The 15,005-nt window shown below is 43.0% G+C and overlaps 1 protein-coding gene across 1 annotated transcript in view; it reads left to right on the top strand.

Annotated features, from left to right (window-relative positions):
* The window catches only part of CDH23 (cadherin related 23), a 544,508-nt gene that overhangs the window by 233,952 nt on the left and 295,551 nt on the right, over positions 1-15,005 (top strand). Inside the window, exon 8 of the mRNA XM_034775586.1 lies at positions 11,464-11,658. Within this exon, the coding sequence (XP_034631477.1) occupies positions 11,464-11,658 (195 nt within the window). The remainder of the gene's footprint in view (positions 1-11,463; positions 11,659-15,005) is intronic.

Below are 15,005 nucleotides of genomic sequence, written 5' to 3'. Positions count from 1 at the left end.
AGAGCTGTGTGGAAGAATTTGCAGAATAGTCTCCTGGCATTCTACTTACTTCAAATCAGAACTGCCTGTTCCTCATCTTCATGAACACAGTATTTGCACTGAAAAATTATTTTGTGTGCGCGCATTTGCATGTTTCACAGGGTTGTGGGTTTGGTAGTTCCAAAGCTCTTTCTCTACCCAGAGCTAGAATGCCCTCAAGGGTTTTCAAGTGGCTGGCCAAAATTTGCAAGAATTAATTTAAAGCAAAATCTGATTCATATAATGAAGGGGGCAACTGGGAAATCTACTTTTCAAAGTCTACCTTCTCTTCCCCCACCTAAGAATCAACTCTCTCTTTCTCTCCTCTTCACATAGATGGGCAATTGGCAATAGGCCAGTTGGACGAGTCTGGGTTGGATCAAGTCATGTTCTAGGTGTTCGTGGCTTGTGGCCCGTGAAATGGTTTTGATATGGTGGAAAGCTCTTAAAAGCATAGTGTGAATCTATTACTTTACCATGTTCATTCATTTAGCTGGGCTTCCCTTGTACCTCTCTATCTACCGTAGGTTTTTATACAGAATTGGAGCTTTGCCCCTGAGGATGGCTTGGGCCTTGTGAAGGGCTCTTGATGCCAGGTTTATATTGTGAAGGGGTCTCTTGATTTAACCCAGTACCTGCCTGTTGTCAGAATACGCAGCTTAGGGAATGTTCAGAACTGGGGGTGACGGAATGTCAGGAAGGAAATTCTGATTCCTCATTCATTTAGTTTGTTTCAGGTTTTCATAACAGAAGAATTCAGCTTCAGCACTAAAGGTGACAAGGTATCTTAGGAATGGTATCCCCATTACCAGAACACCTGAGTACCTCACAGTCTGAAAGCCTGTGTTGTTACATGCATATAATTTTTAAAGTCATGTGTGTATTTAAAAAAAAAAAGACTGAAAATGGCTGAGAACTTAAAAATTGGATAGTAACAGACTGCAAATCCTAGTGATGATTGAACCTGGTGATATTCTGAACAAAAAAGAGCCCTCAACCATGCTTCACACTGACTCTGACATTATAGTCTTCAGAGTGATGTTTGGGGTTATTGCATGCACTGATTCTGTTGTTGGGAGTGGTTGTGTTGATTTGCATGTGGGTCGTTGTGCTGGGAGATTTGTGTTGATAGGTTTGGGTGGTGAATGAGGGGTGTGTGCTGCAATGAGGGGAGGGGTGTGTGTTTGGGGTTATTGTATGTGCTGACTGTGTTGTTGTGTGGATGGTTTTGAAGAACTGTGGCAGTTGGGCCAGGTAATCCATGATCTGTGCAGTCTCCCTTATGCAACCAATGAAATGATTGCATGTAAATTAGTTGCAGAGTAAGGGTGGTGACTGGTTGAGTTACCTCTGATATCACAATGTCTAGGATTCTTTTCATGGCATTTGCTGTTGCATGTGTGTAATTTGTAAAGTCAAAACGGCTGAGAACTTAAAATCAGATAGTGACAGACTACGAATCCCAGCGATGACTGAACCTGGTGATATATTGAACAACAAAAGTTCTCAATCATGCTTGTAGATGTTTCCATCACTTTGCACTGACTCTACAGGCATTCAGGCTTTAGAGTGACAATCCTGAAATCTTATTATGTAGATCCTCACTTTATCCTTATTTTACAGATGGGGAACTGAGGCACAGAGAGGCTATGTGACTTGCCCAAGGTCACACACACAGTCTGTTGTGGAGCAGAGAAACAAGTCCATAGAGAAATGTAAATGGAACTATTCCTTGAAAAAGACCCAAATTAATTGTATTTAGACTGAGTAAGAAGTTAGCTCAACAGACTTACTGATGCATTGGGAGAACTGACCTCTGAATTTTCCTTGTATTTGCAGTTTCCTCTTTGAAGAATTATTGGCATATTTTGGTGTCCATTTTAGAGTATTCCATTTTCTGGGCTGTTGTTTTTAGAAGGTGGTTGTACCTGATTTCTGGATTGGTAGTCCATCCCTTCTGATTATTTACATGGCAGAGCTAAACTGGATTCCTCTCCTCCCCCTCGTCGCCCCTTCCTGTTTTCCCTCCCCTTTTCTGAAAAGTGAATTTTCTGTGTCCTGATCCATGTTCTTGTGGGACACATGATGCTAGGGCTGTCCTGGATAAATCAAAATGTCACATTACTGGCTTCTCCAGATTTGCCAGATCACTGTGCAGTTTGGCTGTCAGCAAAGATGTCCACTTGGAATGATCTACAGATACAATAAAGCACAACATGGATCAGAGGTGTGTACTGAAGAAAGCTCTGACTGGTGATAGGATGGTGCATGTAGCACAAGAATCAATTCCAGGAACTCCAGCTCTTCCTCTAGCTTATTTTGAAGGCTGTGCATATTGTGCAAAGCCATATCTTGGTATCTATTCAGTCTGAGGCTGTGAATATTGTAACTCAATATCTGCTAACTCAATGCGTATCTCAGCTTTTGTTGCATTGTAACAGGATCTATGATTAGCCTTTGAGAGATGAGTCAACTTTCTACTTCTCTGTGCTTCTAAGTAGTTCAGTGTGCATCATTTCACAACGTTCTTGGGCCACTCCAGTCATGGCGTGTCGCGTTACACTGCATAGGCACAGGAATTTCAAGAAAATTCACATACTCATCACCTCCAGTTCATCTGCAGGCTCAATGTAGCTGGTATTTCAGAATGCAAACCACTTGAATTTGCTCTGGGCAGCTCAGAGATCATCAAGGTATGTTTAGAGTAAGAAATGATGGATAAAACTTTCAGGGGAATATTTACAATATCTATCTGTCTAATTTATTAAATCTGAATTATGTAATCTATCTGGTATTATGGCACATGCATGTTGAAAGGATACCTTTTGTCTATGTAATAATCTGCTATATATTGTTACACCTTGTCAGAATATCTTCTGTCAAATATTGATTACTAATGCATTTTATAGGAGGCTTTATAATAAGATATTAAACACTGTAGTTGTGTCTCCCCCAGAGCATATCATAAATATTTTAAAAAGGTCTTTATATATAGCACCTTCATGGAATGTCAGTTTGCAGGTGCCTTTTGTTTAGGATATTGTATAGGGTTTTCATATCCCAGATATTAACATACCTGTGTGCCTGTATGCCTTACAAAATCTGATTTGCTCATTCAAGATATAGACGTACGTAAGTGGTGAAATCCTGCCCCAATTGAAGTCAATGGGAGTAGGTCCAGCAGGATTTCATTTTATATATCTGAGCTTGAGCAAGTCACCTCCGCTCTGTCTGTTTCCTCAATTGTAAAATGGGACTTTAGTATGTCAATTCAGTTCATTAATACTTTATTGGCAGCACAAGCTATATCAGTATTGCTGAAGTGTAAGAGACAAACCCCCACCCTGTGTTCTGCCAGAGGAAGGTACAGTCTGCTTGGGGCTTCACACTGTGTTTGGGATTTGATCTCCTGTGTTCATTTGTCTTTGTGGTCCATTCCTGGTACAGGGGGAGGCTGCTACATAGCGTAATGCCATCTCTGCTGGGCCTCCCCTTTCCCTCACGGCTAGACACAGCTCTTCCTTATAGCTTCTTGATGAACTCTTATTTCTGATCATTTAAAGAAATATCTTTTCCTTGTATTTGCAATGTACCCCTGTTGTGTTGGAATGGAAAGTGTCTGTCTCTCCCAATCTCTCCTGAGTCAAACTGATTGCTCCGCCACTCTTCTCTGGGTTTGGACTGTTTATGTATGTCTCCCTGGTTCCAGCTCTAGTTTATGGTCACTGATGCTGTGTTTGATAAGAGTCTGTCCTTGCTTTGCATATTTCACTGCGATGAGGTAGGCTGCTAGTTTAATAGTTCTGTTCAGAGATCTGTAATAGTGTAGCTTGTTGTTTTTGATTGGCCTTCCCAGTGACTCATATATTCATGTGTTTCAGTGTGGTTCTAGTCTCTTGATCATTTTTCAGTGTGGAGTGGATTGTGTGCTCTGCTGCCTGGGAGGTTAGTTGTTGATGACAAACAAATGGAGCATGCTTTGATCTGTATTTAGTTTTTGATCCTTCGGTGCTCTGCTGTGGAGTGTTTTGCTGCTTTGGTTGAGATGACACTGGAAGTTCAGTATTCTTTTCTTTGGGTTGATTAAGATGGGGAATGAACCCAGTTTGGCTCTGCAGCCATTGTTGCTGCAGTTCCTGTATACACACAGTTGTATAAATACTATATGTATAGGCTTTCTGCTGGGAATTTGTCCTAACTGGTGTAATTGTCCATTACAGTTGGACCCCAGATTTTACTCCCATGTAATAAAAGCACTTGAAATATATAGCAGAATAGTTCTAGCCATAGGTTCAGTGGCAGACTATCTTCTAGTGGCCCACATAGCTCTTTCTTGTAGTGTTTTCTAGCCATTCTGAAGCTCTTGATGTATTTATTCTAAGGCTCGGGCATGTTCAATATAGGTGTGTTCAACTTTGGGCTTTGTACTAAATTTTGAGTTTGTGGTGGTGATTTGGGGGCTTTTTCTGCAATACTGTGATTTTTGTTCTTTCCACGCTGTCCTGTAGGACCATGTACTGCAATATGGTCCTAGCAGGTGTATGTTTCTTTGGTGACTATCTTATGTAGGTGAGAACATTGCAAAGAACCTGCTGGCTCATCACTAGGCACAGTATTAACCTCCAGCACAACATCCAGCCAGTAAAGGACTCCATGACCTCCAGAGCACGGAAGAGGGAAGTACCACTAGAGGTCAGGGGAGCTCTGGCTCAGGAGGTTGCTGGAGGCTGAGTGGGAGCAAGAGCTGCTGCTCCTTGAGGCAAGGGTCTGGGAGCTGGCTGTGGAGAGAAGGCCGGGCAGCTTGGGATCTGGGATTGAAAGGCTGACAGATGCTCTGGGAAGCAGCTTTTACTGGCAAGGAAGACAGCTGTAGCCATAGCAGGTGGATCCTCAGAAATAGCCTACAAATGAGGGTTGTGCGGACTGTTCCAAACAATATGGACAAAATAACTGAACTCTGGCCAGGGATCGACAAGCCAGTGTCTGATTGCCTCCAGGATGGAGCATCCCTGGCATTAGGCCAGAGAGACTGCCCTGAGGGGCTCAGTTTGAAGCTGTTGGTTCATCTTTTGCTTGTAACTTAAAGTCATTGTGCTCAGGGTTGTTGCAGTGTTTTTCTGACAGCCCTAATAAAACAAACCTTTGTTATTCACCAGACTAAGTGTTTATGGGAGGGCTAGAGCGGAATGCTAGATGTGCCGACTGCACTTCTAGGTGTTCAGTACACACACCTCTGCCAGACATCTAGGCACTGGTATACCACAGCACTCAGCGACCCCTTGCAATGACTCAGTTCAGCAATGACCAGGTCACCAGCATAGAGGAGGCATTTTACCTCCAGGTTGTTTAGTGGAAGTCCTGAGTTAGGGTATTGATGTATATGTTGAGGAGGGTCAAACATAGGATACATTCCCATTTACACCTCTTAATTGCCCGGAGGAATTGGTTTGCATATTTATTTCTATCCAGCATCTGGGGGAATGGTATATGGATTTAATGATGATGCATATGCTTCCCACCAATTCTATTTGGTAATAATTTTAAGGTTCAGTTCTGAGTGATGGACTGAGTGAAAAACTTTTTTAAAATTTTGTGAAGCAGGCAAATATTGCATCTGTTTTCAGTGAGCATCTGTAGGGTCTAGACGTGGGCAGTGATTCAATTCTTTTTGGAATGCATTTGATTTTTTTGCATTTACTTTGACTTGAGATAAACAACTCTTAAATCAGTGCTGAGGAGGCAGAAAGTTACAAGGGAAACATGTAAGTGTTTTGTAATGGGGCAGGCACACAAATGTAGAAACATGACTCACCTTGGGGGTGATTTACTGATTACACACACTCATGATTTGTGCCTTCAGCCAGCTAGTTATGAAAAAATACTAAATCACTCCAGAATGTTTACCCAAATGCATCACACCATTGTTTAAACATTGTGATGCCTCTTTGTAGACATAAGATGCCATCTCTTGCTGTGGAATATTCCAGTGACCTGTTCCTTTGTCACTCATGGGAGCGGAATGGAAGAGGATTTTTAACGTGTTTTGTTTATTTTAAGAAATACTAATGGACATTCCTCTAAGATCTGGATCTATTCTAGCACAGGCATAAATGCTGCAGACAATATCTCCTTTCTTAGTGGAGTGTTGTCATGTTCTCAGTCTATGCCTCCTAACTGTTTTGGTCTCACCAGAACTGCTCACTTCAACATGCTCTAATATGAAAAGAGACTTTTCCAGGAACATTTATTGGTATAGGTCCAAATCCTTGACCTGCATGCAAGCCTGAGTAAATAGGCTTAGGGCAGGCTTTCTCAGCAAAGCATGGTTTGATGGAATTATCCCTGAGACTCATGACCATGGAATCTTAATGGAGATGCTCCATAATTTCTCTACAATCTCAACAGAAGTAGTAGTAGTGGCTCATATGCTCCCCTTTCCATAGGGTGTTTGGGTCAGTTGGTCCATGTGGTCGTGGACCTATTGGCCATTCTGTTGCCCCTACCTTGCTCCCAATAAACCTCTGTGTGTTGGTGTGGTGCACAGTTCTATGATTGGCAGGGGCACAGAGTGCCCGGAGAAAATTTTTCAAAATCTGCCCCTTAACGCTTCTGCTGAACATTGGGCCAATCAACGTGTTCAGAGGAGGAAGCAGGATTTTACCTATATCATAAAACCTATGCACACCTCTACCACTTGCATCAAATATGTGACTGTCTCTGCCTACATCTTAGTAAAGATTTAATAGCACAGCCAGGACCTTAGTACTCAGGTTTCGTGCTACTAACACTTTGTTGCTTAACCAAATACACTGCAGCAAGCCTGTTTTTATTAGCTTGTGCTTTGGTGTGTAATCAATGGTTAAAATGGCATTAAAAATGTCAAGCACAGCTTATTTTCTGATGCTGCATCCTTGACATTTTAAGGATTTGCTCTTATTCTTTCATAAAATTCATTGATTTGCATTGTGTCTCCAGTCAGTAGTGTGAATTACTGAGGTTCTACACTTGTACTGTAGCTTTCGTTTCTGCCCATGAAGGGAGCAGATGCTGAATAGTAAAGCTAACAGAGGTCATATACCAAGGAGAGTGGCTGTACCTTAGCAACAGGACAGTTAGATTTGTAGAGGTTTGATGCCCATCACACTTTCTGCAGCATTATCAACCTTTTGGCTTCACAATCCCGCATCCTTCCTGCTGCCTAGTTTGAACAATAAAGGCACCTGAAATAACTTGGGGAGCCTGAGTAATGAATGACATTGTGATGCGAGGTCACAATTAGAGCTGGACAAAATTGGTCCACTAGGTTGTTCAAAACATTTCATAAATTCATGTTGAATTCAGAGAATTGTTTCAGTGATACACAAATTCAAAAATTAAAAAAAAAAAACAAAAAAAAAACCCAGACAAACCCAAGATGTTTTGCTTCAGCATTTTTTAAACGAAACATTTCAGACTGAAACAACTTTTTGTGACAAAAATTATTTCAATTTCATTTTTTTTAAATTTGAAGCTTTTTAGTTAAAAAAAAAATTGTGGGTCACTTTTTGGTTCATCAAAAAATTTGAAAAACTTCTGTTTCTGACTGACCCGAAACAATTTTCTCCCAATTTGGAGTGGCCAGCGAATGAAAAATATGTTGTTTTCAAAGCTCTAGTCATCATGTGGTGGTGGTTTGTGCAATGGGATATTTTGACACCACCATTGCATTGTAATGTGGTGATGATGATAAATGTCAATGCACCTTGAAGCAAGTTAGATAAACCGAATAAGCAGCATTGTTGGTCTGTTTCAGGATGCAGCTTTTCTATTCCGCTTGTCTTTTAGTCACTGCACTTCTTAAAACTTCACCAGCACAGTTTACCTCTCTCCTACCTGTAGCTGCATGTCTCCTTGAGGTATTTATAGCTTTAGCACAGATGCACAGGGCCCCCTTCCTTGTGGGTAACATAAAATAAAAATACAAACTCTGAAGCCCTGTTCAAGTCCAACTTTCTATACAGACCAAGTACAAGAGGGAGAGATGGCCAGCAAATTTCTGAGATAGGAGAATAACTGATTTTATCCCCAATCAGAATCCAGGCTTCATAGCTGTCTTGATTCCAAACTCCTTTTCATGTCTGCTGGTGCCTTAGTTGACAAAACCAAAACTTATCACATCCGTAACCCCAAATCCTCAGTGTGGCTTCTCTTTTGGAGCAACTGTGCTGCCTTGGGGACTAGAGAATGAATTCCCTTCAAAGCCTGTTTTTGGCTATTGTATGACATACAATACCGGCTAAATCAAACTCTCCTTTTTCACAGCCAGCCGTGCAGCCCGATAATTGTTGGTGACCAGAGCAGATTTGCATGTTAAAAGGAGTGACTGGAGACACTTTAAAAAGAAGAGGAAATGTATTCATCAAAGCTAGCTTTATCCTTATGAATATTATTATTCCCAGGGACAATACCCCCAGACCTCATTAGAGCAGGCCTGCATTTAGACTCCTTTTTTCCCATTAATAGTTAATTTGTAATGGTTTGAGTCTTAATGCTGATACTGTGCAGCGCACCAGAAGGAATTAAAGAAGGAGCCTGTAAGGCGCTCTCTGATAGTAGCATACTGCATCGTCAGGGTAGCTGGCTTTGAAAGGATGCTGTTAAGGGGAAGGGCAGGCGGTGGGTTAGTGTATCGGAGTGCTGCCGTTTGGAAGCTCGTAATATGAGAATTATAAATGACACTGGTAAGGACACTGTTCTTGGGAAGCGTATAATACGAGAGTCGTAGCTGATGCAGATGTGACTATTGAACTGATGGAATCCCAGGTGACGGTGGTTAGGCATTTTTGAGCAGGCAGCTCACACTGCTAGACTCCCATGTGGTACTAATTTAAGGGGACTAGATTCCCAAAATAGAAATTGGGGGCACTGTGACTCCCCCTGTCAGAGGGGGTGGTTCAGCAGGGTTTTGGTGAGGGGTCGGAATGGAGGCTCTTGTTATGATGGTGAGTGAGAGGTGCCTGCTTAATAATCATCACTCCCCACCCATTTCCCAGTCTCTGCACTCAGCAATTTCTCCTTCTCTTACTCTGCAACTCTCATTCCTGCCTTCAGGGATCAATCTGGGGCCTAGATGTGCCAGTGTTGGGGGCTGACATGGGATCTCCTCACTGAGTTGCTGCACACTCTGGTACTAGGGTTGCCACCCAGACGGTTTGGGTTTCGGCATGTGTGTATGGGTGCCATCTGACAAGTCCTGAGGTCTGTTTTTTTTGATCCGTGGAAAAGGTGGCAACCCTAAGCGGAAGAAAGGCGGCAGAGCAGCAGCAGCAGCAGAAGCCGCCACCTCCGGGGCCAGACTGCTCATGCAGCTCGTAGTGGCCTCAGCTGTGCTGGTGAAGACCTTGCGAGCGACAGAGGCAGGGCCTTGGGGGGAAGAGGCGGAGCAGAGGCAGGGTCTTGTGGAGAAGAGACAGCCTGGGGTAGGTCCTTGGGGGTCTCCTTACCAGCCATTAGAAAGGTAGCAACCCAGTATGGTACAGAAAGGAGTCTGGAAGGCTGCAAATCCCAGAGTGCTTGGGACCATGATACAGAGCATATGTTCCAGAGGCACAACACTTTCCAGACATAGCTGGGCCAAAAATTCATGTTGATGGATGGGTCTCTGGCCAAAGGAAGCTAGTTGATCTGGCTGATTCATATTGCAGTTATGATGAAAGACCATTCAGTCAGCCAGGATTCCCTTCACAAATCCTGGATGGTCCCAGAAAATCAGGCCATGACTTATAAGACTTTCAGTATTTTGATATTTAGTAAAGAAATTAAAAGCAAAAAAAAAAAAAAAAATCTATCTGCAACTCCTCACACTTCAGAGAAGTGAGAGTGTAGCAGAAAACTCTAGCCTTTTGTTTGAGCCTGGGGCAAGTTAATGTGTCAAGACACTTACTGTAATGTTGTATTACCCTTTTGTGCCTATCCTCCCAACCCTCCGAGAAAAGCAGATATGGTGTATTTGTGTTAGCACCTTGCTAACTGACATTGTGTTTCTTGTTCATATCACAAGAGCCCACAGTCCCAAATGTAAGTTACAGGTGGTGTCCTAAATTACCACTCTCAACTGACCAGGTCCATATGAAACTTTGTGGGTTTTGAGGGGTATGAATTCACGTGCCTAAATTCTTTTTTCTGAGTTGTTGTTTTGAACCCACCCAAGAACTAAAGTAAAATTCAGCTGAACCTCTGAGTTTTGCCTGATTTAGGGCAAATCAGAATTACTGGTATGTGCAGTCTGGTATCTGAAAATTTCTCATGTTTTCAGTCAAAACATATAACTCTGACCGGGGTCGCTGCAAACTTGGCTCTGATTCATTGGGTGGTTTGTGAACGTAAACCTTGGCCGAGGAGGGAGATTTGACATGGAACGTGACAATGGGCAGGTTTGTTACAAAGCTCTGGCAAGTCTGCACCTGAACAAAGGACCAGTATCAACTTGGGTTCAGAATTAAACCCCGGAATCTGCAGTCATTTGTACTTTGCAGTACCTCCATTTGGATGGAGGAGGAATGATTTCATGTAAGTGAGGTAACCAGTAAAATAGGGAGCCTTTAGAAGGGTTTCGAAGAAGTAATTTGTATTATCCAAGCTGGGCATAATCAGCCACTAATAAGCCTGTTTATGTTATGACCTTTGCTGTCCCCTTTCAAGTGTTAGAGCAATGTTAATCCTGCCCATCGTTCATTTCTTAACACAGTTAGGAATGCTGTATAAGTATACGTGCCTACCTCACGTGGATGCTGTGGTCTCAAAGTAGCTTTAAATTAGCCCTCTTGCACATATATAGCATTTTTGATTGCTGCATATTGTATAACTTTTCTGCCTTTAAAGATCCACTTTCAAGAATGTGTATCTAAGTTGCATGTGTACAAAATGCAGTAGTTCTGCCCAAAATGGATAATTGTGCTCCTACCGCTAATTAACAATAGGAAATGCCAAACTGTATTTGTAGTTGCTGATTTTGTATGCTTAGCTGTGTATATGCAGATTAGTTATTCATTTATAAAAATTTAGACTTTAATACATATGTAATCTGGCCAGGTTTCAGTTGCTGTGGGAGCTATAACTCTGAATTTCATGTAAAATTCCAACCATAGTGTTACATTTAATGCAATTATTTTTGCTTTTTTTAAAATGCCGGAGGTGAAAAAGGGAGTGATTTAATGTTGAAATAAATGTGGGTCTGAGAACAAACAAGAGAAGTTTCAGCTAAAAGAGTGATTTTTCTGGAAAGTCGTAAGTGTCTGAAAATAGGTGTTTAGAATGAAATTGTCTTCTCAACCACAACTGTATAATAACTATATTTGAACTATTATAGCTATGGCAATGCTGTAATAAAAGTAAGCAACTGTATACCATATAAGCATCCTAAAAACACAGAGAGGTTGTTTATTGTATTCACTTCTTTATTTCCAGAACACACCAGTGGGAACTCCAATTTTCATAGTGAATGCCACAGACCCAGACCAGGGGGCAGGAGGCAGTGTGCTTTACTCCTTTCAGCCTCCATCCAGCTTCTTTGCCATTGACAGTGGCCGCGGCATTGTGTCGGTAATACGAGGGCTGGATTATGAAATCACTCAGGCCTACCAGCTCCAGGTCAATGCAACGGTGAGTCAGGCCATCTGCTTCATTTAATTCTTTTGCTTGGCATTTAAGACTCTTCAGCTGCAGTGGAAAGAATCTATTATTGCCTTGTTTTATCTCCCCTCATTCTGCTTTCCCTTTGGAATCCTAGTTTCCTGTGGATTGCAACAATAAAATTCTATTTTAGAATATTTTAGGTGGCCACATAGGCATGGGATTGACTGCCAAGTGCCTCCAATATTTTAAGAGTGTACATGACACTAAAATCATACATTTCTTTCAAATATTTTATGCTTATAAATTCATTATTTTACAAATTGACTAGTGGCTTGCAACTCGTGTGGGGACTTGAATCTCCAAATTGTGCCTTTCAGAATCTTTTGCCTGTACTTAGATAACTCCCTTAATCCAGAAAACCCTGTATCAAGATGGTCTGTCCCCTTTGGGTATGTCTACAGTGCAGTTAGATGCCCAGGGCTGGCCAATGCTGTGGGACTCGGGCCAAGTGGCTGTTTAATTGTGGTGCAAATGTTCAGGTGCGGGCTAGAGCCCGGGCTCTGGGACCCTGCAAGGAGGGAGGGTCCCAGAGCTTGGGCTCCAGCCTGAGCCCAAATGTCTATGCCGCAATTAAACAGCCCATTTGCCCGAGTCAGCTGGCATGAGCCAGCCATGGTTTTTTAATTGTAGTGTAGACATACCCTTTAAGGGCAGTTGGGCCCAGACCAGCCAACAAAGGACCAGCATGACTCTTTAAAGAAAGGTGTTCCATGAGAGGATCAGTGGTGCAGCTGGGAATGGGGACCAGGTGTTTTAGTCAGCTCAGTGCAGGAAGCCTACAGTCAGGAGACGAGTGGAGGGGGAGGCTTCCTGGAGCAGAACATGACCCTGATGAGGGAGAGCTAGGGATGTTAGTGAAGACTACAGCACAATCTGAGAAAGCAGGGTTGTGGGTACCCTGTCCCAAGGGAGAAGACGTTTGAGCCCCGGAGTGAAGGCAGCAAGCATAGGAAGAGGCCCTAGGAAGGAGAAGCAGGGTAGTTTGCAGCTATGTGGGGCAGAGAGGTTTTTTTGCCAAGAGCAATTCATCTAATAAGCTGGGTGTCTGAGAGCCATCAGGCCCCCCCCCCCCCCAGCTGCTGGAGAGTTATGTGCAGGAGCTAGTTTTCTTGGAGTGGAAGGGGCTGAAGAGACATTGACCAGTTCCCCAGGACAATGCCCGGTACCATTTCAGCTAAACTGGGACTGTTAGCAGGTATGGAAGATTGAGCTGCTTGGGTTCTCCCCAAGGTACCCATGGCTGGAAGGAGGGCAGAGAGCAGAATGGAGTTGCAGAGACAGTAAATAATTACAGTTAGGCATCCTGATTCTGGCTCGTGATCTCTGCCTTGGGATGTGTCAATCAGTGATGCTGCAAGTCATGAGGATACAATGCCATGAAGTAAACATTGCAACTCAATGTCAAAGCCATGCTATGATTACACTGTGACCTCCTACAACTCTGTTCATTAATGACATGGCTTTCCAACTCCTGAAGGACAGGGTCAGGGCCGGCTCAAGGGTTTTTGCCGCCCCAAGCAGCCAAAAAAAAAAAAAAAAAGCCGCAATCACGATCTGCGGCAGCAATTCGGCGGGAGGTCTTTCGCTCCGAGCGGGAGTGAGGGACCATCTGCCGAATTGCTGCCAAATAGCTGGACGTACCGCCCCTCTCTGGAGTGGCCGCCCCAAGCACCTGCTTGCCAAGCTGGTGCCTGGAGCCAGCCCTGGACAGGGTGCCACTGCCCACACATTCCATATCTAGACACAAGTGAAGTGAGTTTAGTGATCTCATCCTCAATTTGAGTGCCTATTTGTCATATTACAAAACCACATGTGCTATAGCAGAATTGTCTGTGTGTGCTCAGGAGAGGCCCAGAACTGCAGTTCAACGATGCTGTAGATTAGGTTTGAGCTGTATAGGCAGAGCTGTGTGTAGGTCAAGGTTTGGGATAGACAGGAGCATTGAGGTGGGGGTCTGGGCTTGTATTTGACAGAACTGAGGTTGCACAGGCAGAGCCTGTTGAGATGCAGAAGCCTGTGTGATGCCTGCCTGCACTGTGCAGGCCACCAGGCCGTATTATCAGTCCAACTTCACCAGACTTAAAACCAAAACCAAAAAAGTAGAAGTTTTTATCTGAAGAAAATAAAATCCTCAAGCCCAGTAGTGATAATGCCAGCGTAGCAAAAGAGTGAGTCAGAAACAAGCATCCAGCAAGGCCGTAAACACTGAGGCCTGTGTATTGAGGGTAATGTGCAAGCTGTGTTGTTGAATGCAGTTTAAATTAACATTAATCTCCTGGCAATCAGTCCTAGCTTCTGTTCAAAACCATTTGTGGAAGTGTGCAGTAACCTCTAATGTTTGCCTTTCACCACTGTGCCTGATGGTTGGGTCTCAAGAGACTTATTTATCTCCCTTCATATGTCATCCATGCTGATTCTCTTTGGTAGAATATGTAACACAGCGTTAGTACTTTATCTGGCAAAGGGTTACGTAAGCTAGCACGACATTGGGTCTCCCGTGGTGGAGGGACTGGTGCAAGCGAGCGCCCACTACGGCAGACCTCACTTGATACAGGGCAGTGCTGTGAGGAAGCTCAAATGGATGTAGTCCCAACTATTGCTCACAAGACACTGTAGTTAGGAAGTTCACATTAGTGGCATTTCAGGCACTGCGGCTGTAATAGAGTGCATACTGCGGCAGTCCTGGTTGGCAGTAAGAGGACTCGGTAGAAAGGGTGCCTACTTCACTATCTTGAGACCATTGAGGTTATTTCTCTTGCAAGCTAAGCCATGTTTGAACCCAGACTTCCAGCAGTGAAAAGCATACAATAGCCCAATCACCCTCCAGCCCCCTGGCTTGAAATGTTCCAAGGCTGTTGCTTTAAAAGGCTTTCATAATAGGACCTCCTGCATACTTGTTCCAAGCACTCACCTCACTACAACACAGGAAGCAATTTGCCTTACATAGAAAGAGAGCTGCAGTTGTACTAATCTTGCCCAACTCATTTATAAATATAATAGAAGTGGGTGACTTTTGACTTCTTTAAACTAAAAATGTAACCTACTTGCAAGTGATTTTAATATCATGAGGGTATGTTCTCCTACGGCTAAATGTTTTCTATTTATTTTTAACCCATTATTCCAATTGAAGAAATTAAAATCAATGGTTGCTATTTATGGAGCCCACATAAATGACCGTGTTATGAGCCCTTGTTAGTCAGCGGCTGGCGCTGCAGCAGCAGTTAACAAAATATATAGCCTTAGTTAAAACTAAGACATTTCAATGTAAGAAAACAAACTATGGATTGAAATATTTGTTAAACAAAAAGCAGAGT

Source organism: Trachemys scripta, chromosome 7 (assembly GCF_013100865.1).
Source record: "Trachemys scripta elegans isolate TJP31775 chromosome 7, CAS_Tse_1.0, whole genome shotgun sequence".
Lineage (NCBI taxonomy): Eukaryota > Metazoa > Chordata > Testudines > Emydidae > Trachemys > Trachemys scripta.
This window is presented reverse-complemented; position numbering and strand designations above follow the sequence as displayed.